At 38.5% G+C, this 24,896-nt stretch overlaps 1 protein-coding gene across 1 annotated transcript in view; it reads left to right on the top strand.

Moving 5' to 3' along the window:
* The window catches only part of CFH (complement factor H), a 34,079-nt gene that overhangs the window by 4,046 nt on the left and 5,137 nt on the right, over nucleotides 1-24,896 (top strand). Inside the window, exons 3-17 of the mRNA XM_056355524.1 lie at nucleotides 1,532-1,637; nucleotides 2,970-3,046; nucleotides 4,802-4,996; nucleotides 7,209-7,379; nucleotides 9,042-9,221; nucleotides 10,750-10,950; nucleotides 12,681-12,860; nucleotides 14,494-14,670; nucleotides 15,609-15,788; nucleotides 15,934-16,107; nucleotides 17,438-17,620; nucleotides 19,401-19,583; nucleotides 20,978-21,160; nucleotides 22,509-22,694; nucleotides 24,227-24,433. Coding sequence (XP_056211499.1) covers nucleotides 1,532-1,637; nucleotides 2,970-3,046; nucleotides 4,802-4,996; nucleotides 7,209-7,379; nucleotides 9,042-9,221; nucleotides 10,750-10,950; nucleotides 12,681-12,860; nucleotides 14,494-14,670; nucleotides 15,609-15,788; nucleotides 15,934-16,107; nucleotides 17,438-17,620; nucleotides 19,401-19,583; nucleotides 20,978-21,160; nucleotides 22,509-22,694; nucleotides 24,227-24,433 — 2,583 coding nt within the window. The remainder of the gene's footprint in view (nucleotides 1-1,531; nucleotides 1,638-2,969; nucleotides 3,047-4,801; nucleotides 4,997-7,208; nucleotides 7,380-9,041; nucleotides 9,222-10,749; nucleotides 10,951-12,680; nucleotides 12,861-14,493; nucleotides 14,671-15,608; nucleotides 15,789-15,933; nucleotides 16,108-17,437; nucleotides 17,621-19,400; nucleotides 19,584-20,977; nucleotides 21,161-22,508; nucleotides 22,695-24,226; nucleotides 24,434-24,896) is intronic.

The raw sequence follows: 24,896 nt of genomic DNA, 5'->3' as shown, positions 1-24,896 counted from the left end.
ATTCTAACCAGAATGAGTTACAAACCTAGCTTCTGAATGAGAGTCAGGAGACAGTATTGTCTTCTTTAAAGTTTTCAACTAGTTCTATGAAAGATATAATTTCTTGGAAGTGCAAAATTATTTTTCTTTGCCTGCTTTTTTAATCTGTGAAGGAAAATTCATGATTAGAATAAGCACTGCTATATATTATCTCTAGTATACTATGTTAAGAGTTTAGAAGTATCTCACACCTTGATTTGGAATTTATTAGTGAATAAACTAAAGAAATATAAATAAAGTAATAAATAAATTATTATTAGCAGATATTTCTTTTCTATAAGAAATTATTTTTAAACTCAAATTTTAGATGAAACAGCTTTTTTTCTTGCATGTCTAACATACAAAATTTTTACTGATAGAAAATAAATGTTTGGTTTGATAATATGTAATTTAGTCCAGGTGCCATTCAAACAGAAATGAATACAAATGATGAGTAAAAATGAATTAATAAAGTTGTTACTGGTTTCTTTTACATTTTTCATTTAGTCACCTTCTCAGTTTTTATATGTTTGGATAACTTAGTGAACACAGATCTTAAAAATTATAGAAAAATTGGTGTTGCTCTTTTGTAGCATATTTTGGTAAATACTGCCACCCAGTGAATAGATACTGGCACTGGCAAGGTGCAGGCAGAAGGAGAGGGATGATCTGCCACAAATAACCATGTCCCTTTTTCAGGATAGGCCAGGCTGGACAGCAAAACTGACCATGAGGTTTTCGGTTTTCTCTGAATCACACTGGAGCAGGCGTAGGGCCTACTCAAACACCTCTTCCTTGGAAAAAACAAGGACACTGATATGGTCCAAGAAGTGAAATTGCTCAGGTTACCAAGGACCAGGGAAGATTTCTTCTGAGGAGGCCTGATACGTTTTAGCTATGCAGTTTATTTTCCAGTCCATATTATGACATCCAAAGTGGATGAATGAGAGGGATGGTGTGCTCATCTTTGCAATTCTTTTGGGAATCCAGGGCAAATAGTTGATGCCAGACCACAAGAAAAGTCCTCTGGGGAGCTTTGAGCAGGAAGGACAGAGGACCAAAAAACTCCTGTGGCCTTAGACCATCCCTCTTTACTCAACACAATCCCCATCAAATTGAGGAAATTTCATTTCCAGTCATGGATGGATTCTGTAGCGGAAGCTTTGGACCCGTTTATGTCACAAGTTGTACAAAAATCTGAAGTTAGATCCTGCCACTCTTTGTCATAAAACTTAAGATGAGCTTAGCCTTTTTAAAGAATAAAACCTGCTAATTTGTTATTTAACTGTTATTAAAAAATCAACAGATCCTTACTGCAATACATTCTCATTGAAGATAGTAATTAAAAAAAAGGGGGGGGGGGGTAATCAAGCTAATGCTGAGTATTTTTGCATTTTTGAAAGGCCCATACTTGCTACTAATAATTAGAAAAGTGCTCTCATTCACACTTTTGCATTCTTATGTATGGTGTAAGTTGCTGGGTTTTTTAATTCTTCTTCTTGTTTTTTACCAGATAAGCCCTGTGGACATCCTGGAGATATTGAGTTTGGTTCCTTTGAACTTACCAGTGGAAGTGAATTTGTATTTGGTGCGAGAGTTGAATACAGATGTAATGATGGGTAATACCTTTTTAGTTCAATGTATGGGTGTTAACATAAGGTGCTAATGTTAAAAGTGTCAGTTATATATTTGTTGTCTGTAAGGCAGATTCAACGTTAATATTTAATGCTCAGTTATTGTTTAATTTAAATTTATGTAATTACAGTAATGTTAAAGATAACTCTTTCTCATGTCTGGTGCTACTGGAGTAACTGAACTCATGCACTTGAAGCTGTCATCCAAAGTGTCTAAAATACTAAAGGCAGTATCTAACTTGAAATCATGGCTGTTCAAGTAGAAAACAAATATAGTGGTCTGTCTGTGAAGCTGACTCCACCAGCCAGCCAGTTCAGATGGAAATGCAGCTTTGTATGCTGGAATCAGTGCTTTCAGTATGCAGTCATGATGCAGTTCTGGTAGCGAAGTCATTAGTCCTTACGACAGTCTCCTATTCAGAACCACAACTCACCAGTCCTGCCTAAATCATTTTTGTGCATTATGAAGTAAAATGTATTGTAAAAAATGTTTGATGGAAGGAATTTCTAGTAGACTCACTAATATGTCTTCATTGACTGCTTGGAGGAAATTCTCTGTTTCTCCTCTATTCATCTTCTCTGATGAAAACTGCAGCAAGGCAAATACATATATATATATTTTTGTATATGTGTTGTGCTTAGTTAAGTATGCCTCTGACTGCATGCTTTCCTCTTGAAATGCAAGTCAGCTATAAGCATGGTACAGTAGCATATCAATCTTTGTATTGCTGGAATCTAGTCTGAGTTCCACAAAAAGAGTTCTAAAATCAATATTCTCCTTAATCCCTTAATTTCAGACAGTTCTTCACTGTCATTTCAGACTGGCTGTACTTCCTTTGACTACATTGCAGACAAAGCAGAAGCCATGGCATTGTGGCCGTGTTGCCCTCAAACCTAAGATAATACTAGTTCATCAAAGCATGAGATACATACGGTTTGGACTAAGTCCTAATTTGATGCTGTCACATGGCTTTCAGTCATACTTGAGCAACAGGAGTTTTACTCTGCTTGCTATGGATTAAGTAAATTACGCCTAGGCTGTTTGTTATGTAGCTAAAGCTTGCTACCTCTGTAACGAAGAGGCCGTCTTACCAATCACTTCCTACTTTCAGATTTTCTTTGTATTTTTTGCCGTATGCAATTAAAAGAAAGAACATAGTTAAGATGCAGACCAAAAAACTACTTCATTTTGTCACATTTTGGCTAGTCTGTGCTACATCATATGAAACCTACTTCCTGTGCTTCAAAAACAGCAGCACTGCTGTTTCTGTCACATAATGAGACTGTATTTTAGCTGTTTACTTTTTATTCGGTAAGATACTGGATGCTCAGCCAAAGAAATTACCGTGAGTGTCAGGCAGATGGATGGAGCAATGACATCCCTCACTGTGAAGGTAAATGGAGTTTGACATTTAATTCTTTATCAAACTGTCTTTTTGTCTGTCTGATATGATCTAGAACTAGTCTGTGATCTCTCTACTGGTATTAATTCACGTATGTTTAAATTCAAGTTATGAAGCAGTGAAGCTCTTACAATGACTGCTCAGCCATTTTAGTCCAACAAACACTCAAGCTTTTTTAAAAAGCATTTGCAAAACAGTCTTTTCACCCCCAGCCTCACTTAAAGCTCTGCCTCACCTGAAGGCCCTGAGATGCCTGCAAAACATGGTTACAAAAGGCAGCCGGGATGGGGCATTTCAGACATATGTGAAAGCATGTGTGGTTTTAGCCAGTTTCCTCCTCCACCCTCACGAATATCCTAGCCATTAAGATTTGGTTAGAAATTCTTCTCCCTATTAACATACTGTGGAAGAACTTCAATAAGTAAGAGTGAGAGAGACTCAGACCTCAAGACTTAATAGACTGGATGGCTCAGATGATACTTCCCTGATTTTGGAAGTATTTTCACCCATTTCAAACCTGTATGATTATGAAAATAAGATTCCTTTCTTCTCAAAGTTAATTTTTGACTGCTCTGTTTTAACATATGTGTGCAGCGGTGACATTTATCTTTAGCTTAAGCATCTAATATCAGGAAGGGTTCTCTAAGTAAAGAATCACAAATGAAAGTAGTATCTTTCTCTTGTCTAGAGTTTGTTGTCTGTGTTTTGACATTTCCTTGATCTCAGATATTTCACATCTTGTTTACTGGATTTTGAGCGTCCTCAATTTTAGGCATGCAGGTCTCTGCGCAGTATAGAACAATGGTTTCCAAAATTTTCTGTCACATGTCACCAAGATACTGCAATTTCAAAGTCCTCATAAGGTTTTTCTGTCATGATTGAGTTTTCATTGTGCTGAAATGTGATTGCCTATGGAAGAAAGTATTTGCATAATGTCCTAATTGTAGGAAGATAGAATGTAAGCTCACAGAAAAGGCAGATCGCTTATAAGGTGGAGAATGTTGTCAGAGGAAAGTGGGAGCTATGGTAGGCGAAACGCCAGCCACTTTCATGTATGCTCAGTGATATCTTCATGAACATTCAAGAATGAGCTTTGATAGTCATTTCCCCCTTAATAAGAATTATCTGATGTTATACAGTAAATTTTCCTTTTTCTAGAATTACAAAGTTAGGAGATAAAAGAGGTCTAAATTAATGGCTGACACTGTATTCCTTTACTTTAGCGACATAATTGTTCTGAGAACGAGGATTTTTAGTGGGTAACTGAACTGTTGGAGTCAGCCTGTAACAATGGCACTTTTCCAGACACTTGTGTATAGCAAATACAGTTTGGCATGGCGCTAAGGTAAATGAATCTATTTTGACAGATTTTAGTGGCCCTGTGTATCAGTCAAGGCTCATCTAACCATCTGTAGAATTCACAGGATAATTTAGATTGGGTGGGACCTGAGGTCATCTAATTCAGTGGGTGCTCTGTCTTCAGCCTTCAAGGGCAGAGAAAAGGATGATGAGAGCTGGTCTACAAGCTTCCTCCTATGTCGGTCTGTCTTTTTGCTTAGGGTTTTGTATTATATCTCTTGCAAATGGTATCTGATTACATAGCAAGAGTCTATATTTTTAAAATGTGTAAAGAAAATTACAATGACTTTTCTGTATTTTAAGTTTTTTATGTGTTGGTTTATTTTACAGAATAGACCTCAAAATGGCTCTTTTTTTCCTTTGCTTTGGTTTTGTTTTATTTTCCAGTGGCAAAGTGTTTACCTGTACAAGCACCAGAAAATGGAAGAGTAATTACAACTGGTGCATTTGAGCTAGGCCAAGAATATTCCTTTGGCCAGGTTGTGAATTTTGAATGTAATGCAAAATACCAGCTTGTTGGATCTAAAGAAATAATTTGCTCTTCTAACGGAAAATGGAGTAGCGATGTGCCTCAGTGCCAAGGTAAAGAGGAAACTATTTATTATCTGTAATTAAGAAGTTTTATTCTCAAAGACTTCTAAGGACTGGTTGCCGTATGGGAAACTACAAAGCTGTCACTTTGTTCCACAGCAATTAAGCATAGTTTGTCTGTAAACAATCTCCATTGCATATATGCAGAAGTAGGATAAGAAAGAGAAATCAGAGAATATTGGATGCTAATATAGTCATAATGGACCATCTGTTTGTTCCACATTTTCACTACAAGCTCTATGTTTTGCCAGGCTGCAGTCAATTTCCTTGAAAATAGCTTTGGTATGTCTACATAAAATTCAATCACTTCAGTGTTGATTTAACAAAAGTAATTACAGTTTTGAATCTATGTGAACCAAGTTTAAAAAACAGGTATGATTTTAATTCACTCATGTTCTTAGGTTATATAAAATACAAAGAAATCATGGTGGGTCTTTCTTTCTTTCTTCAGACTAATGTGTTTTGACAGGTTAGAAGGTTAATTCATGTCTAGTTTTTACAGAGCCACACAATAACAGAATAGGTGAGGCTGGAAGGGACTTCTTACGGACCCTCAAAGCAGTCAGCTAGGGCAAGTTGCTCAAGACTATGTCCACTTGGCTTTTCAACTTCTCCAAAGATGGAGACTCCACAGCCTCCCTGGGTAACCCATTCCCGTGTTTGACCACTCTTAAGTAAAAATGTTTTTTTCTTATGTTTAAGTGGTATTTCCTATCTTTCAGTTTGTGCCCATTGCTTCTCATCTAGTCACTGGGTGCCAATGAGAAGGGTCTGGCTCCATCATCTTTGCTTCTGCCTGTCCCACCCCATTCAGGAGTTTATACATATAAATAAAATCCTCTCTCCCCCCAAGCCTTCTTTTCTCTAGATTCTCTTAAGCCTTTTTTTGCCTTTCAGTTTTTCCAATTCCTTAATTATCTTCATGTCTCTTCACTGGATCTGCTCCAGTATGTCCATGTCTTTCCTGTATTGGGGGAGCTTTGACCTGAACACGGCACTCCAGATGTGGTCTCACCAGTGCTGAGTAAGGGGGGAAGGTCACCTCTTTTGACCTGCTGGCAACACTCTTCCCAATGGAGCCCAGGGTGTTGTTTTCATTGTTTGCTGCAAAGACACGTTGTTACCCCCTGTTCAGTTTGTCCACGAAGACTGCTAAGATTTTTTTCTGCAAAAATACTTTTTAGCCAATTGACCCCACCCTGCTCTGCCCACAGCTTCTACTGGTGAATGGGTTTATTCCTCCCATTTTGCAAATACAGATTGTATGGGATTGGACTGTCAGTATGTAAGGAAGCTTGTGGTACCAATCACTGTTAAGTATCTGGTCCATCAAGTTTCTTGGAGTATTTATGTTATCTGATCATGAAGTGTGCATTTAGAAGAGCAGAGTATATATGTCAGGATATCAGATATGGTTTGTTCACAATTTCAGTGCTGCATTTTTCTGATTTGAAACCCCCATTTATTGTAAATTGAACAGCATAAAGTGGGATTACAGCCATGTACCTTTAATATTTTGCAGAATATAGTGAATTTGATTAAACAGTTACAGTTCTACTGAGCTATGTTTCATCTTAAATGCAAGGGAATCCAAGAGGACTCTTTGGTGTCCTGCTCTGTGGCCTAGGAAAGAAAGCCTTGAATATTTTCTGGCTTTATGAATGCAGTTTTTGGAAACTGCAAGATCTTAGTGGTTTTATTGGGTTTGGCAAGGAGATGGGGATGCTGACGTTCTTTTATAGATAGTTAAGCATTCTAGTGTCAGTTTTCCAGGTAGTTTAATTCTTTTTTCCTGTTGATGCCATGATTTAACTAATCATCTACTGGCTATGAGAGAGCTTTAAGTTTGCTGGAAATTACAAGGAAATTTAATTATCTGAAAAATGGAAAATTCTAGATTTCAGCTAGCCTAGATGCTTATTTCAGAATGTCCCCTGCCCTTATATACTGATTATGAGATCATTAAAACCCAAAGCAAAGCTCTAAAATGTGTCTCATGAACCAATTTGCTATAGATGCTGTGCTACACCACACTTTCTACCTGGCATCCACAAGCAGGTCACTGAAGTGTTTTCAAATAAGTTTCAGTTTCCAAATGCAAATGTTTTGTGAAGTCAAATGAAAAAAACCTAAATTTTATTCCAGTAGGCATTTAAATGTAGCAAATAAAAATAAACAAAAATTCTGTATTTCTCAATTTCAGAGATTATCTGTGATGTACCAGATATTCAGCATGGATTTATACGTTCTCCAAAGAGGTCTTACAAGGACTCTGAAAAGCTGCCGTTTGTCTGTGATGAAGGGTATACGTATGGTAACACAGCAGATGTACGATGTACTGAATCAGGATGGACTCCAACCCCCTATTGCACTGGTTAGCCTTGCCTAAAGTTATTTTGCACATTTATTGTGTTTGGAAGTAATTTCAGAGTTGAGTAATGACAAAAGTTAGTTTAATCACCACAAAATAAATCCATCCGCATCTGACCAGTAGCCCATGAAGATCTGGAAGGACTAAGTATTAAAGAGGCCAAACAACTGGGTAAGAATTTTCCATGGAGAGCAGCAGCAAAAACAGTTAATTCAGTCTTTTGTTACTTGAGTGTAGTTAAATAGGCCCACAAAGCAAAAATTGCTCCAGTATACTGCATAAATAAGACTGGTGTTAAAATAGTTCATGCTGCATTAGCAGGTATTGTTATTTTATTCTTTTTTTATATATGATTCTGTATTAATGTGAAGAACATAGGAAAATGATTTCTTGGGCTAGAAAAAAATCCTAATTTGGACAAATAGGAGGGATAAAGCTGAATCTCTTTATCTTCTACAAAATGCAATGAACATGTTTTATCTAAGGGAAGGAAAAATGAGGCACTAAAAAGAATATTTAAGCAAGCAGGAAAAAAATTATTAATACAAGAGAAATTTAAACTACAGACGGAACCTGAAATTTTTAATGCATTGAAAAATTAACATTTCAAACCAAGTTCTTAGAGAAGTGGTATCGTTTTTTTAAGTCCTCTTGTCTTCACATCAAGTTTTGATACCTTTCTAAGTGTGTTTAACCTGAACATAACTGGTACAAGTCAGTGGCTTTGCTGTATGTTGGAAGACTGGGTAAAGAAATATTTGTTTGATACCATATGAATTGTAGCAGTATGACTAAAACTGGGGAAAGCTAACAGTCTTAAGCTTTCCTTAAGCTTAAGCCTATGCTTATGAAACACAAGTAGTTCTTTGAGGGGGAGATACAAATTAATGCATCTTCAGGTCTTCTGTGTTCAGTAGTTGAGATGCAGTGGCCCCATAGCTGAGACTCTGCTACTTATAATCATGGGACTAACCACACCATAAAATACCACTCAGCATCTCACCCTGTATGAACATTTGAGAGAAGTTTGCTTGACCTGCTGAACTGATCTCTGCATCTTGTGTGAGTGTCCTGATGAGTCTTAGGGTAGTTTGAGCAGACTGAGCACCTGGTTGCTAGTCGTTATAGCCATCCTCTAAATTTCCAGGCTAATAGTTCTGATCGATCAGTTCCAGCTGAAGAGGAACAATTGAAAAATGATCCCTGTTTCACTGATGGAACTTCAGTAAGAAATTGTTAGTGTACAGTGCAATCTTTCAGAAATTACTGGAAATTAAAAAAGTTTCTTTCAAAGTGTCTTTCACATTAAAATCCTGATTTAAGTTATAAGCTGCCTTTCAAGAGTTCTTCTGAAATAGTGAGATAGTGTTGTAGGAAGAACAATCTGAAGTTGACATCACCATTGCCAAAGGAGTTTGGCCATTCTCTTTGCAGTTCAGGTTTAGTCTTTTAATTAGCCTGACATCAGTAAGAGCTGTGACTCTCCTCTCACAAAGTGGTACATTTCTAAGGGTGGAAGAGAAGTGTAACCTTTTCTTTGCCCTAAGCAACATCTTTTTAACGATTTCATGCAGTTATGGTTAATATGCTATGAAAATAAGAACTTATGTAATAAATATAAATATAGTCTTCAAATTAGCATCCAGTTTTTCTCTTTTTATTTAGTAATTCAGTGCTCTCCTCCAAGCATTCCCAATGGGAGCTTTAGACCTCAACGCAACAGCTACAAAGAACGTGATACAATCACAATACAGTGTGATGATGGATATCAAATTACAACAACAACTGGCAGAAACACAGCTGAATGCACCAAGAATGGCTGGGTGCCTGATCCAGTTTGTACCTGTAAGTAGCTCTTGTGAATGAAGACACAACATGTGGAGTTTTTGGAAATATATCAGTGAAAAAGAGGCCAAGAGAAAAACTTCAGAAGCATGAGAAGTGAGAGTTGCTTATTCACTGTGTTTCTTCATGATTTAAAACTTAATTTGGTGGTTTGGAAAAACAGCTATCAAACAATGGTATAATCTACATTTACATTTTGTTTATAAACACAGGTGTTATCTATTATTGCATTTCTGAAAGTATGTGTTAAAATGTGCTATAGTTGGCTCCCTGTCAGGAAGGTTTGTGGTCTGCCAGAGTAGCATGCCAGTCAAGATAAGAGGATGTAGTGAGTGTTAAAGTATCCAAACTGAAACATAGGTTTCAGTCGTTATAGGTATAGTCGTTGGAGGTTATCTTTCATCATTCATATTTTTATTTGCAGTTGTATGTTGGATATTATGAACAATCACAGTTTTATTCTACCTGTTATAACCTGTTAAATAACAAAACAAGATATTCTTGATTGTTGATGAGTTCATTCTTGGCTTAAACTTCCCATACCTACAATTATAGTTTTGCCAGTAGGCACAGTAGTAACAAATAAATAAATAAATTGGCAACTAATTTCATAATCTAGCACTCTTTGGTCACTGAAAATAAAAGAAAAACTTAGAAAACAGAATGAGAGAAACCCTGATGAAATCAATCTTGTAAATGAACCTTTGGATAAGATGATTTTAACTATTCCTGAGAAGTGCAGTTAGTATCTGTATTGATCTTTCCTCTATATATGTGTGGGTTCTAAAATTCAGATATGATTCTGAGACCACTTCACTCATTATTGAGTGGTCTGTCCAGTGGGTGATGTCCCCTGCCTCAGCATGTAGGCTCTGAGACAGGGCACTTCAGGAGGAATGTACCTGCCATGGCCGAATAGGACACCCTGGGTAAAAACTGAATAAAAGCTTCTGGGAATCTCCTCCTTCAGTCCTTGAGTTGTCCCTGAAAAGGATCAGTTCTTCTGAGGAACTGAGAAAACAAAAGAATTTTAAAATCAAAATTAGAAGATCTAGGAAGAGATTTTGGTGCAGGATCCCAAAAGTTACAAATGAAAGTGGTGACAGGAGTCATCTCAGTTTTAGAGTCCACAGTTCAGTGTCTGTAGCTGAGCTCGCTGTCTGGGCTCCCATCATGGTCAGTAGAGCAAATTTAGTCAGGACGGTCTACAAAGACGGTGTCCTCTCACTGTAGAATAAATACTTACATTTGGTCTCATGAATCAGCCTTTGGAGTCCACTGAGAATATTGACTTGATTTCTGTTGGTTCCAATGGAGTCGAAGGGAAGCAACACAGGTGTAAGCACTGACAGACACCAGAAGCAGCGTGTGATTGTTCCTGCACTCCTTAGGATCTGCCAAGGTGTGCAGTCCTGATTCTGTCAGTTTCAGAAAACGCTCAGATGACCAAACTGAATCTGAATTAATTGTGTCCTGAACTTCTTGTCATGCATGTGCTGATGTTGTTACTGTTCAATTTTATTTCAAGGGAAACCGTGTGACTATCCAGCTATAGAAAATGGCAGGTTGAGTGAATCACTGGAGTACGGCAAATACTATTACTTTCCAATGAGGCTGGGGCAGCACGCTCATTACCACTGCAACAATGGTTATTCAACCCCGAGTGGAGAATACTGGGTTCAAATGGTCTGTTCTGAAAGGGGCTGGTCTCCAAAGCCAAAATGCCTCAGTAAGTACATTTCTACTATATGCTCAGTTCTGTTGTAATTGGCAAAGGTCTGTGCGGCAGAAATTGTGCCGATGGAGCACAAGACGGAACAGGGAACAGTTTGCTAAAGTAGAACTGCTTTAATTGATCCCTGGAACTGCAACCAGACTGTCCATCCTATCTGCAGAGCTCAAACTGTCAGCTAGTAAGAAAAAGACACTCTGAAATGATTAAAGTAAGGATGAAAGAATGCTTTTAGATTTTGGAGATTCTCTACTCCCAAAACCATTCATGAGATTAAGAAACACACAGGAAACATTTGTCCGGCTTCCAGGGTATGTGCATGCATCTACTTTCATCTGCACATATAAACAGGGAGCTTCTACTCTATGTAGATATATTCTTCCCTCTGCATCTTGGGCACTTTGTCTAGTTTGCTCTCTGAGCTCCATTGCCTGCTCCCTTTGGAAAACATTTGGAGTGGAGAAGGGGGCACACGCTTGCAATAAGCTGAGAGTGAGCATGGCATCAGCAAAAGATCCAGATACACTGACTTAGATTTAAAATAGATTTAAAGCAGCAAGCTGAGGCCTGCTCTCCTAACATGTATCTTCAGTCACAGCAAAGTTCCTACCTATTGGTAGGGCTTGGAAGCGGATTACAAAAGGTTGATCTTTCCCTGTTGCCCTTGTGGTGCCTTGAGTGGTGCTCAGTGCAGGGAATGAATGGAGTCCTGCTCAGATGAAAGGACCTGGTTGCTCAGGTAACACAGCTACATCATCCCTTCAGCCACCTTCTGTGTGTCTGGGCTCTTGGGGGTGCAGGATGTTGTGTGTAGAGGAATTATAGAGGAATGAGGGCAGGTTAATTAACATTGATAATATACAGCTGTGGGCTGGCTTCAGGGGCGGTGGGCTGGCTGATGTGGATAAGGTGCAGCTGTGGCTGGTTCCTGCTAAGTAGTTAAATAGCTCTAAGGGGTATGGAAGAGGAGCACTGGATGAAGAGAGACCTGGAGGGAGCAGAGGGAGGAGAGGGAACGTGCCCCAGATATAGGGGAGGCCCCAGGAGAGGAAGGGGGCCCAGGTGAGGAGAGGCTGGCTGGGAGAAGAGACGATCTGGATGCAGCGGAGGGACTGGCCTGAAGAGGATGAAGAAACAGCATGGCCAGTAGATGAACTGTTGAAACCTTGTGGGGGACTGCTGGCCGTGCCGGGGCGAGGCACGGGAACTACTTATCGAAGTTAACCTGGTATGGGGTGGTAAAAGCCTTGTTGCAGCCGGCTAGTTTTGAGAGTGCCGCAACACCAGTGTGCTTAGCTGTTGCTGATTTGAGAGGCTGATACATTTGCACAGAGATAAAATCTTTTAGAGGCAAATGCTGAAAATCACTCAGGGCAGACATCAATGTTTCAGAGACATAGCAGACCAAACCAGAGCTGGTGTACATGACGCTAGGTGCGCTGAAGTTAGCCAGGCTTGCATATGAACACTAGGTAAGTGGTAGTGTTTACTATACTGCTTCTCAGCACCTTATGTGGTGACTTGCATCCCTGCTCATGTGATTAGTTGGGGCAGTGAAATAAACACGCTTTCATTCAGGTTTGAACATGAATACCTTTTGGGGATTGAAGACTACAGAAAGGTGCTTGGAAGCCTGTTTTAAAGTCACTGTCTTCCTAAGAATTCATTTACCTCAGTTCTTGCTGTGCAAATTACTGTGGTTAAATGTACTTATCTTCCTTCCATAGAAAAATGCTATGTCAGACGTGTGGAAAATGGTTATTTCATACGTAGCTGGCAGAATGCTTACAATGAAGGTGAAAGAGTTAAATATGCCTGCAACAATGGCTATTATACTGAACATGAAGGTGGGGAAGTCACATGCACAAAGAAGGACTGGTCACCTCCTCCAAGATGTATCCATAAAAGTGAGTGTGCAGTGTATTTTGTTGGGGTTTCTAGCTTAAACCAGTAAATTGGTCATCAAATCACCTGCATTAATCCATCACCACTGCTTACTAAGCCTAAGTCTAGGTGTTCTGCAACTGAAACACAGTGCTGTGATTCTCTCAACTGTCTCGTGTGGTTCTTATGTCCCTGTTATGCTGCTGAGGTCAGTCGCTATACAGACATGAAAAATGTAGCGTTATGAAACATTCACACGTGACTCGTGCTGATCTCTCAGAATGTATGCTCTGGGGTGGGAGTCATGGTCCCTTTGTCTTCAGTAGTGGAATCTTGTGCACGTAGCTGTGCAGTAATGTAACAAATAATAATCATTTCCCTTGCACAGCCTATCTGTAACTTGTCTCCTTTCAGCCTCTCTCTGTGCCACCTGACCCTTGTTTCTCTTGCTTCCTTTCCAGTTAGTGTCATACTGAAAGTGGGGGGAATAGGAAAGTTACCACTCCTAACTCTGTTTCCAGCTTTTGTTCCTGACTTGCACCAAGCCTGAAATTTCTAGAATCTCTCACAGAAACTTTGCACAATTTAGATAATGATGTCATATGGACAAAAGTAATAATACAACCTAATTTTCTTGGACTGTAAAAATATCTTTTTAGGAAACAGTTTGACCCTAATAGAGACACTGACCATAAAATGTTTTGGACTGCCACCCACATAGATTTTGACATAGCAATGAGCAAGCAAAATAAAATTTTATGATTCCTAGTGTTAGGGTATTGTGGGCATCACTGATATAAACACCAAAAAATTTGATACAGAATTTAAATTTCTGAAGCTGTTGCGCTAAAGTATCATTAACTCTGCTTCTGGCATTCAAATACATCCTCTAGTGTTTCTCAAAGTCTTTATTTTTTCATATCTTTATTTCCTTGACTCTCTAATGCAAAAATATTGCTATTTGTTTCTAGTGTTAATCTCTTAAAATGAGGAAACTCCTTCACAGGCTCATTTATTTGTGAAGAATTTAGCATACCACAGAAATTTTATTTCAGAATACAAGACCATGACATCCAACCAAGATGACCGATTTTAATCCATTTAGACTGGCTTAATGGATTCCAAGTGATGTGAAACCAGTTATAACATTGCATCTGTCGGGGCTAGTGTTTTAGCGTGCAATAAAGGGACTTCTGGTCCAAATTTGCTTTAGTCCTGCAGTATGTGCACTCTGAATGATATCTCTCTGGTAGAATTGAGGCAGTACCTGCACACCGTGGTGATCTCTGGCGTGCCCTTGCCCCTTGCAATATGGACGGAAGGTCCTCTAAGCACGTGCGGTGCTGTGCATGCCCAACATTAATTTCTTGTCTAGCGAAGACGAGATGTGGACATGCAATTTTGAAAGCTTGCAGGATTGCTGAAAAACAAACTCCTGTCCATCCCTGTCTGTGCTGCATGAGTTGGTAACATGAACTCTGACTTTTCACTTTCCAGTTGTCCCCCAGGAAGACAGCTCAATGAAGAAGCAAAAACTCACGTCCTCTTAAAAATGTTCTCAGTCCTACTGGTGCTTCGTTTGTTCTCCTTCTGTGTATTATAAATATGTAGTTTAGCAGTGTTTTACTTGGAAGAAATTCCGTATCTCTCTTTCAGAAAAATGCCATAATGTCAATTTTGACAACGGTTATTTCAGCCTTGGAGAGGAAACATTTAATTTATGGGAGGAGACCACCTATAGTTGTCATACTGGCTTTGTAACTCCAGAAGGACAAGAAACAGGAGTGACACAGTGTCAAAAGAATGGCTGGACTCCACCTCCAAAGTGCATCAGTGAGTAGCACCAAGGCTTCAGAGCTCCCTGTCATTGTCCTTAGCACAGACATGATGTCCTGTGTACTCAGATTTTTGTCATCCAGATTTGTAGAATTTTCTTATTGGCAGAAGGAGACTCAGAGGACTGATCCTCCAGATATTGACATTTCTGGAGGTCCAAGAAATAGAGAAAACATAGAGGAAGTGAATAAGGTGGGAAAATATCTACTGTTTTCTAGGTGAGTTATCTTTTTAGACCTCTGTAGCACAAATAGATGGTAATTGCACCTCTCCAGTGATTCTTACCTGACACAAGGAACATGTGCTCCCAATTCTCCCACCTTTCACACATGTGAGGGAAGATTTATGAACCTGTGAACAAAGAGATTCTGTCAAGAACTTCCTTGAAATGTGACCAGACTAGAGAAAAATGGGGTCATTATTTGGGAAGATGTTATCCCTATGCATAAAAAGCACAATGCACATGTCTGCTCTGGTGTTAAAAAGTACAAAAAATGGAGTGCTTTTTCCCAAAAATACCTCCATACTGTTTTTGCCTTTTTCCTCTTAAAAGTTTTTTCCTCTCCTGAACTGGGGTGCAGGATCGTAAAAGAAAAGCCCCCCTTGCAAATGACCTTGGGGAACAGGACTACAGCATGTTTGCTATGACACCAATAATAATACATAGTAGAAGGAAAGGAATTGTATCTAGAAGTAGTATCTAGCATAAATATTTCTTCTTTAGATACATGTTTCTGAAAATTAATGCAATGTATATTATATGAATATGCTACATATGATGTTCTACATTCATATTCTGGCAATAAAGAATTTTCAGGTTTCAAATATACTGAGTAGTTCAGTAGACTAGCACGCATTAAAGCTGCTCCAGAAATTATGCTTCCAAAGGGCAGTGTTTCTGGATCACAAAATGCACTGTTTGTTTCATTCTACAGAATCATGTAAAAGACCTCATGTGGACATTTTGAATTACCACACAAATAGGACTATCTTCTTTCCTGAAGAAACAATTGAGTATACATGTTTGGAGGGATATCGAACTGCAAGTAATATGCCAACTGGTACCACAAGGTGTGGTGTAAATGGTGAATGGAGTCCAACACCGCAGTGTCTTGGTGAATATTGTTGCCTTTGTACAACTCTGTATAGACTTTGTGAAGTTTTTTCTTTAAGACTTACTTTGGTTTTGTTCTAATTGGTAACACTTCATGTATTTTTTGTAAGGTATGTACTAGATGTTAAAATATTTTGTCTTTGTAGCAATAGAATGCGACATGCTGACACTGCCCAATGGAGATTTTTCTCCCAAGGAGGGTAAATACAAGAATGGAGATGTTGTGAATTTTATCTGTACAAACAATTACATTAGAGTGGGACCTGCCTCTATTCAGTGCTATTACTTCGGATGGTTTCCACCACCACCAGTATGTAAAGGTAATTCTTTTGTTAACTTTAATGTAGTAAGAGATAGATGAAAATGCCTGGGTCCCAAAGACTTCTGTGGACACCTTCTATAAGCTAGTCTTGCTCCCAAGAACCGTTATCCCATCTTCAGCTCTAGAAGAGCAGGAACGGGTCTCTTTGGATCATTTCATAGTAGTTTTCTACTTCATGTTCTGAACAGCTGAACTTTCAGTGTTGAACTTTCTGTTAGCTTTAATCATGCCAAGTGGAGTTCTGCAACAATGAAAAGTGAGCTGGTAAATGGCTTAGGCAAAATTTCACTCAGGTTATTGACTGTACTGTATGAAAATAAAATATTATTTTAAAAGGCATAAATAATGTGCAGTATGGCAGCCAGGAGTGGTCAATTTGAGTAACATCCTCTCTTACTGTATCGTAAGTGTCCTAAGTTTTGCCACTGCCTAGTGTTGATACCCGTCAGATACTGTACCCTATATTCCTTTTTCTGATCACATGATAATGAAGAAAAAAAACTGTTTTGGAGGTGACACAGAGCTAAACCCAAGCAAAAGAAGCTCAGTGAAGGGTTTTAACATTCCTCAGCTTCATCCAGTAGGATGAACAAATTCGTGCAGAAGGGAAGCTGTATGCCCCTATTCTTACTGGTTTTAAGACACAGAACAACTTGCTGGCATCTGAAAAGATTTTCTTTTACTGGTGCTATGCCCTTTCACGAGAAAGTTTGGGAGGATGAAAAGATCTCATCTTCCTCGTCTCCTTTTCTTCACACTCAATTTCCTTGTTGTCCTTCATGCTCTCATAGTTCCTTTTTGCTCACTCTCTTTTGCATTTAAAAACAAGTATGTTTCATACGGTTGGCTCTTTAGCTCAGAAAGATTCTAAACTCCCTTAACAGGAGCTCTGTTCGCTCCGTCAGAAGTTAATTCCTTTAGTATACAGTACATATCACTTGCTGGGTAGTTTATAACATAGGTGGTTATTACTTGCAGAATTTTCACTTTTCACTTTTTTTTTTAAGGAATACTGCAGCTGTTATCCATATAACACTTTTTTAATCTTAAAACTGGATTGTTTTTATCAACCATTTCTTTTACCATAGCAGGCAATTCAAAGTGCATGGAAGTAAGCGCAGTGAGCCAGGATCACACATGTATGTTAGTGATCTCCAGCCCAACATGAACCTAGATAGTCAAAGGCATAAACCAATGACCTGTTTAACCTGTTCTACTGGGTTTTCTTAACTTTAAACAACAAATTCAACTTATTTTGTGTTGCACTTAACACACAACTGTGCTAGAAGTACTGAATTCGGAGCATAGATTTGATCTCTTGATTTCAGCGAACACCAGAGGTTGTGGACCTCCACCTGAGATTACCAATGGAAGTATTGCTGGTGGCTCTGTGGGACAGTATCGGCATGGGGACAGAATGCAATATGAATGCAACACTGAATTTAAATTGAGTGGATCAAAGGAAATAGAATGTGTCGATGGACAGTGGTCATCTTCTCCCTCTTGCATTGGTAATTTATGTAACTCTTACTTGTGAGAAGTCTATAATTCACTGTAGGTTAATACTTCACAGATATTTTCACAATTAAAACTATATAATTGCAAGTATAATATGTTACATTTCAACACGTTATGGGTGAAAAGTAAACACATACCATATGTAAAGCCAAAACTTTATTAGTAGTATAACTGAAATCTTAAGATTCCAAACAAAGTGTTGTGACTCTGGATCAAATGATTATAGAAAGAGAAAGAAAATAAATAATATATAAAGAACAATTATAAATATATAAATAATACAGAATATCAGAGTAATAGAAACAGTTATCTATAATTACAATTCTTATACACACACTTTCTCTTATTTACCACTTTTTCTGGGTTTATGGGTCTCTTTGGGTCCTAAAGTCAATGTCTTCAGTCTGGTGTGTTTTGGAGGGAAGTTGTAGCACATTATCAGTATCTCCAGTCGTTCACTGGGAAGAATAAGATGTTGATGCTGATGATTTCCTCCTTACAGGATCTGCTTGGGGTAATTTTTAGTTTTGCTAGCATGCTTTTATGCCTTGCCTCTTTTCACTGATCTACAAGTTCTGAATTGGATATGTTAAGCATGTTTTAAATATGCTACATACTTGTTCTTTTTCTTTGTGTTACCCCTAAACCCAATTTTGATCAGCTGTGCATGTCGTTAGGTAGCATACCTACACAGGAGTCTGATACTGTGTGAATGGCAACGATGGGTTAAAAATGCTTGTGCAAAACTACTATTTGTTTGTTAAGAGAGTGTCTCAGAATTGAAGTAGAATAGAATATTCAAGCTGAACATCTGTAAATACAGAAAATAATTTAGGGAATTCTTACGGCACAGGATGATCTTACAGCAGAACCAATAAATGGTAGCATTTTTGTGGACTGGTTTATTCTGTCCCTATACATGTACAGCCTGACACATCTTTCTTAAGTAACACTGATGGTTTAAATATGTATAGCACGGAGCTTGCATCTTGTCAATCCTTGATCCAGTGAGAATAGTTTCAGTGCAAAGGCTTGACAGGAATAATGGTCCAAACTTGAGTATGGGGTTGTTCAAAATCAATTTTTGAGGTCATCATGGGTCTTCCCTCTCCCATGTTCAGAGCAGGCCCTATGCCCTTATTTCCCTTGCATACCTTTTTCCTCCTTCAAAAAAACCTGCTCACATGCTGCACTCACCTGTGCAAGACACGACCCTTTGCTGTCACTGCCACTGCAACAGTGACAGCCCAAAGCAGGAACTGCTAATATCACACAGAGGTGAGAGCGCTGTAGCCCTCTAAGTGATGCAAGAATGGTTTTCAGCTCTTGTAATAATAGTGACTGAAAGTGCGCGTTACAGACGTGTAGATGTATAATCAAATATAATTTTGACTGATCAGAATCATGGAAGTTGGTTGATCCCACCAAGGGATCCAATTGTGTTGGATTAATTGAAGGTTTTCTTACACTTTAGGGTTTATGTATCAATGAAAAACAGTTTGGGAAACGAATGTTAACCGAAACTACTTGTGGAGCATGCCACATGTGGATTTAGCCCAGTGATGGAAAAGGAAGGGAACAGATGGGCGAGGGACTTAATAAACTGATGTAAAAAGATACACGTGCTTCAGCTGTGTTAAAGTTTAGTTGTTACAGTTAATGGAAGTAGATTTGATTCACCATATGCAAATATGGTTATTTTTAATTAAGGTCTTTTAGCTATTCATATACAAGTCCAATATTATTCTGGAATGCTTCTGCTCTTTTCAACAGAAGACAAAGCGCCATGTGGATCACCTTCCTCTATTCCAAATGTTGTTCTCCATCAGGAAGACCAGACCCAGTTTTCACATGGTGATGAAGTAATTTGTGGATGTAAACAAGGCTCTGGCAATTCTAGGCAAATGAAAATAAAATGTCTTCATGGGGAATGGAAGCCTTTACCTCTTTGTCCTGGTAATCTATATCACGCTCATATCTGAAATACTGTGGAAATATTAGGGAAACAGATCTACTCAAAATGTCAACACCTTCAGCAATCAGTATGTAGCCAGCAATACTATAGCTTCATGCATCTCAGCTAAGAGGTTTTTTATTTACTTCTCTTTTAAATGTGAACATGTCCTTCATCCTGGAAAGTTCCTGCAGGTACAAGTTTGTAAGCACTCTGAGCAGGTTTGGGAAAGGAAACATGCTTCCACAGTGGGTAAAATCAAGTATGGGGGTAGATCTTCGGTGTGTGGTGGCTTTTACCCATTTTTCCAGTGTTCTTCCCTAGTAACAACCCTTCAGAAGCCTTGGGACACAGCTGCAATAAAGCAGTGTGCCTGTTGCATTAATTACTTATAGTTTTATGTCTCTGTATACTACTTTTATAAAATCGTACTGGGAATTCAAAATACTATTAATAGCTGCAACATGCTAGGCTTATCCCATCCTCACCGTTTTTATGTGGATTAGTCCTTTTCATTTCTGATCAGTAGTTTTCTCTTTTTCCCATCTTCCCATTAAGTTTTGCACTGCATAAATTGAATGAAAGTAATAACTTTTAGAAATATATAAAACAAAGCCTTTTCCTAAGAAAAAGAAAAGAATTACACTGGAGTCAGTAATTTAAGAAAGAAGTGGCACTGGACGAGAAGTCTTATCTGGGATAAATTACTCTAGATTACTCCAGCATTTCACTGTAACAGAATACAACTTGCCCCTCCCTCCCTCCCCACCCCCCCCACCCCCCCACCCCCCCTTTTCTTCACAAGTGACTTTGTATTCGTCAGTGATTTGAGTACACCATACCTTCATTTACAATTATGTTGAGGATTGAATCTGGCACAAAACGCATTCTGCTTAGCTTTCACAAACGGCTTGTGTTCTGACTCTCAGAATCAGCAATCAAGGACTCAAGACATGGTTGTGACTTAGATACACTTCCACGGGAGTCTGATACTGGATACATATTCGTTGTGGAGTAGTACTTCCTTTATGCTCCTGTTTCTACAAGCAAAAGAAGGCTTTTTGTCTTGCTCATCTTGCTACCTTTTTATAGTTTTAGGGGAGGAAAAGAATGCTTTGGTTTTATCTTACTTGCTGCACTCAGCAGAAGGGGTCCTGTCAACATAAAAATAATGGCTTTGTGAGTGGGAACAGTCTGCTTTAGATAGCTGGAACAAAAATGATTCTATTTGTAACTATTTGTACTTACTTCAGACTGCAGTAAATTAAACACATACTTTCCCACGGACATGCATTGGGAAACTGATGAGCCCTTCATTGGTGAATGTGTATGTACATACTAACTCAGCAACACTGGGTTTTAGCTCTTTTTTTTTCTTTTTATTTTGTTTTCCCAGATCCTATTCCTCAGTGTGTACTTCCAATGAATGTTGAGCTTGTGCACAAGAGTCATCTTTCCAAACAAAAAAAGGAGACTAGATTCCATAAAGTTATACGTTACGTATGTAAATCGGGTGACAAAAGTATTAAACTGGCAAGTTGTGTGTCTGGAAAATGGTTACCAGAGATTCAATGTACAGGTATGTTTTTAGATTTGCAGACAATTTCTTCTTTTTATTTAGGAATGATAAATGCTCATTATTAAAGCTGCTTAGCGTTGCTGTTTCACTAGTTTGAAATAGAAAAGCTTACCTATTTATATACATGCTTACTCTATTATATGCTAAAGGCTAGTCACGAAAAATATGAATAATCTGCAATAGTAATGAATAAACCTAGTTAATTTGAACAATTGACTAGGTTTAGAGACACTGTATTTTAGCAAGGCAGGCTTACTAATCTCTCTTCTAACAACTGGAACAGTTGTCACTGTCCCTTCTGATGTGAGAAAAGATGCAATGATAAATTTAAGCTTGGTTCTTCCAAAGGGCTTTACTGTGGTGCAAATGAGAGTAGCACATAGCTCAAGCTCCAGAAAAGTTCCTTTATTTCCTGTAAACGTTCAAAGCTTTCCTATTCCTGATTTTTCTTTTTTTTTTTTTCCCTTCTATTTTTTCCAATTGCTTCCTATTGATTTCACTTCCTAGTGAAATAATAAGAAAAAAAAGCCGAGTTGGCCAAGTCAAAAGCACAGACCTGGAGTAACACATAAGTGCCCTTATGTAACACACCCCAAAGGTCGGGTGCCTGCAGGACTGCCTTCACGTACAGCACAGGGGGATGTTGCCTGAAGAAGGCACGATTGTAAACTAGTCATTGCCTCGTTTATGCCAGATCCATGGGAATGATGCCTGAAAGTGGGAGAAGCGCACAGAGCAGCAGTCACTCTGGGCTGCATTCCCTTTCAAAACCGTGTCCCTACCTTCTCAGTTTTCTGGAACCACTAGGAGCAACCAACCAAGCTCTGAAGGTCTTCTCCTTCCTAGATCTACCTTCTTCCCTCCCTTTTTCTTTCCTTTAGCAGGAGCAGCCCTTCATTTCTTGAGCAGCAAAATTTAAGTTTTACTTGTTTCCTTTTGTGATTCTTATTTAGCTGTTATTAGCTAAGTCTGAAGAAAAAAAAGCAACAGAACAAAACAATACCTCCAGAAGTTGGTCCACTTTTCCTAAAGCAGTTCACTAGAGAGGGAAAGCACAAAGAGTGTGCAGCTGTGTGTAAGGGAAAGGAGGGACTACAAGAAGCTTCAGCTTAGAAGGCTGTCGGCAGCTGTGCCTGTTTTTTCTATGAGTTTGAAAGCACATGAGCATCTGAAGGCAGCTCTGGTGTTTCTGAAGCACAAAAAAATGATCATTACATTGATTAAAGCTTGAGATAGCTGCTGAAGAATTATCCAATGCCAGTGTTTTCTTGGTTGTTTGTATTGCAATCTGTGATGAACTGCTACACTTTATCTTATGTTCTGGTCTAACATGAGTGTGTGTCCTTAGCTGAGGACAGCAAGAGCACATGCCCACCTCCACCTCAGGTGCCTGGTGCGCAGCCAATAACAGTTGGAAGAAATTACAAGCATGGGAGTAAAATAGCTTTTTCATGTCTGAAGAGTTTCCAGCTCATCGGTTCGAATGAAATAACCTGTATAGAAGGGAAATGGCAATCACCACCTCACTGTGTGGGTCAGTAGTGGATTGTTTTTTCTATTTATTTTATTATTAATTTCTATGTTATGCATTTGCAGTCACCGTTAGCAGGAGGATGATACTATTTACGTTAAGATTATCATGAACAGGTAACTGCAGAAAAGCAATAGAATGTAAGTTCCTAAAGTGTCGTTAACCAACTGCTGGACAGTAAGTCTTGTTTACAGAGACTCACCGAAGAGGCATATAAAACTTTCAGGTAGTCCTTCAAGAGCTGTGTATTTCTTTAGTATATTGCAGAATAGAGTCTCAGTTTTGACTGGAGGCCTTTAATAGTATCCTGGTGAAAAAAAACAGTACTATTTATTATTTAGCTGGTTTAGTATTTGGGTTTCTTCATTTTTATTCTTTCTTGATTTTTCTTTTTTTTTTTTTGGGGGGGGGGGCGGGAGGCGGGGAGGGGCTTTTCCTGTAGTAGGAGTATAAATGACATGGCATCACTCAGGCCATCTATTCTAAGAAATGCTGAGGAATCTAATTCAATTGGTAAAATATTACCGATGCAGGTGATATCTTGTAAGTGGAAGTTCGTTAAGAGGTAGAATAAAGTGTTTTCTGAAATGAACAGGAAATAGCTGAGCATGGGACGAATGAGATGCCAGCTGGTGACTGATGTGCACAACATGCCAACCATGTCTGTATTTTTAAGCTGCAAAATTCTGATGCCATGTGGTTTCTCTTCTACACTGCGTGTCTCCATTTCTGCTGACAAGTGGCAGACACAGAGAAGAATAACCAAAAAAATGTTTGAGCTATTCATAAAATAACTTCTACCGAAATAAAATTCCACGTCCCAGTTACTGAACAGGAACTTTGACTATTATTAGATCTTTTGTATTATGGAATTCAGTGCACACATATGCTCCCAACTTGATGTGGCAACTAGTAAAACCTAATTTACTAATTAATTTAAATTAGTTAGTTAATTAAAATCATATGAAACATAATTTACATTCACTCACCTGACAGTAGTATAGCAAAAGAAAGCACTGGAACATCCCTGACTCAGGAGGACTTTGCAGAGATTTAATCCATTGTATTTATCAGCAAGTACATTATAATACTTTGGAAGTTCTGTTCTTGTTTTCATTTTCATCATGTCATCACAAAACCACTTATGACATTGGTACAACTTTATTAATGGTGGAAAAATTTAGTAGGTAACATTCTAGGAATTCACTTTCAGTATCCCAAAACAAGATGACGTCTCCCTCTTTCTCTGCCTATGAAATTTTCCCTGTTATTGATGCTAAGCTGTAACTGCACCTCCGTGGAATGAACTGGAAAACAGCTTTAATTTCGTTCAAAGGAATAGAGAGAAACCCCATGCAGGAGGGAAATGAGACAGACTGTTTTCTTTGTGTATCTTAAATATTTCTTCATCTTCCTTTAAAGCTATTTAATTTATGTTTGGATTATTTCTTTTCTTTTTAGTTTTAGATGGCATATGTCATTGCAATATTAATTGTCTTGCATTTTGTTTATCTGTGTTTTCTGTATTTTTTTAGAAAGTCCATGTTTGCCACCAGAACCCATAGAATGTGTTGACGTTCCCAGACTGGAAAATCCAAACTTAAAAATTAAAAAAGAAGGGAAAATAATATATTTGGCTGGTGCTAGATTTAAGTATGTGTCTCGTTCTGGTTATGTGTTAAATGGATCATCGGAGATAACTTGTTCTATGGGAAGCTGGACCACAGCTCCTACATGCTTGGGTAATACGAAAAAGTACTTTTTCTGAATCGCTTTTAGCAATGAAATGGAAAGAATTTAAAACTGGAAGTTGACTAGTAAGGGCCCGTAACTCCATAGTTTGCTGTGGAATCTTATCATCCCTCATGGATATCTTCAGAGCAATCCTGTCTGGATGCAAGACTTGACCTTCCAACTGCAGTTTAATTTTTAAATATTTTATTCTTTGTATTCTTGCAGTCTTTGTTCAGTTCATATCTATGCCAGGTGAGCCCTGGGCACATCCTCATAATCCAAGGATCTGTTTTCTACAGAGCCAGCTAGCGACTGGGAGTTGCTTTGGTGCCTCAGTGATGGAAACAACTTTGGCACAGCAAGGGACAGAGCCTTTATTAACATTTTCTGGCACGGTTAACAACAAGATCTAAATATTTCACTGACTGACATCCATGCCTATTTAGGGGAAGGACTTATTTAATCTTCCAT

Source organism: Falco biarmicus, chromosome 11 (assembly GCF_023638135.1).
Source record: "Falco biarmicus isolate bFalBia1 chromosome 11, bFalBia1.pri, whole genome shotgun sequence".
Classification (NCBI taxonomy): Eukaryota; Metazoa; Chordata; class Aves; order Falconiformes; family Falconidae; genus Falco; species Falco biarmicus.
Note: the sequence above shows the minus strand (reverse complement) of the source record. Positions and strands in the feature narration are given on the sequence as shown.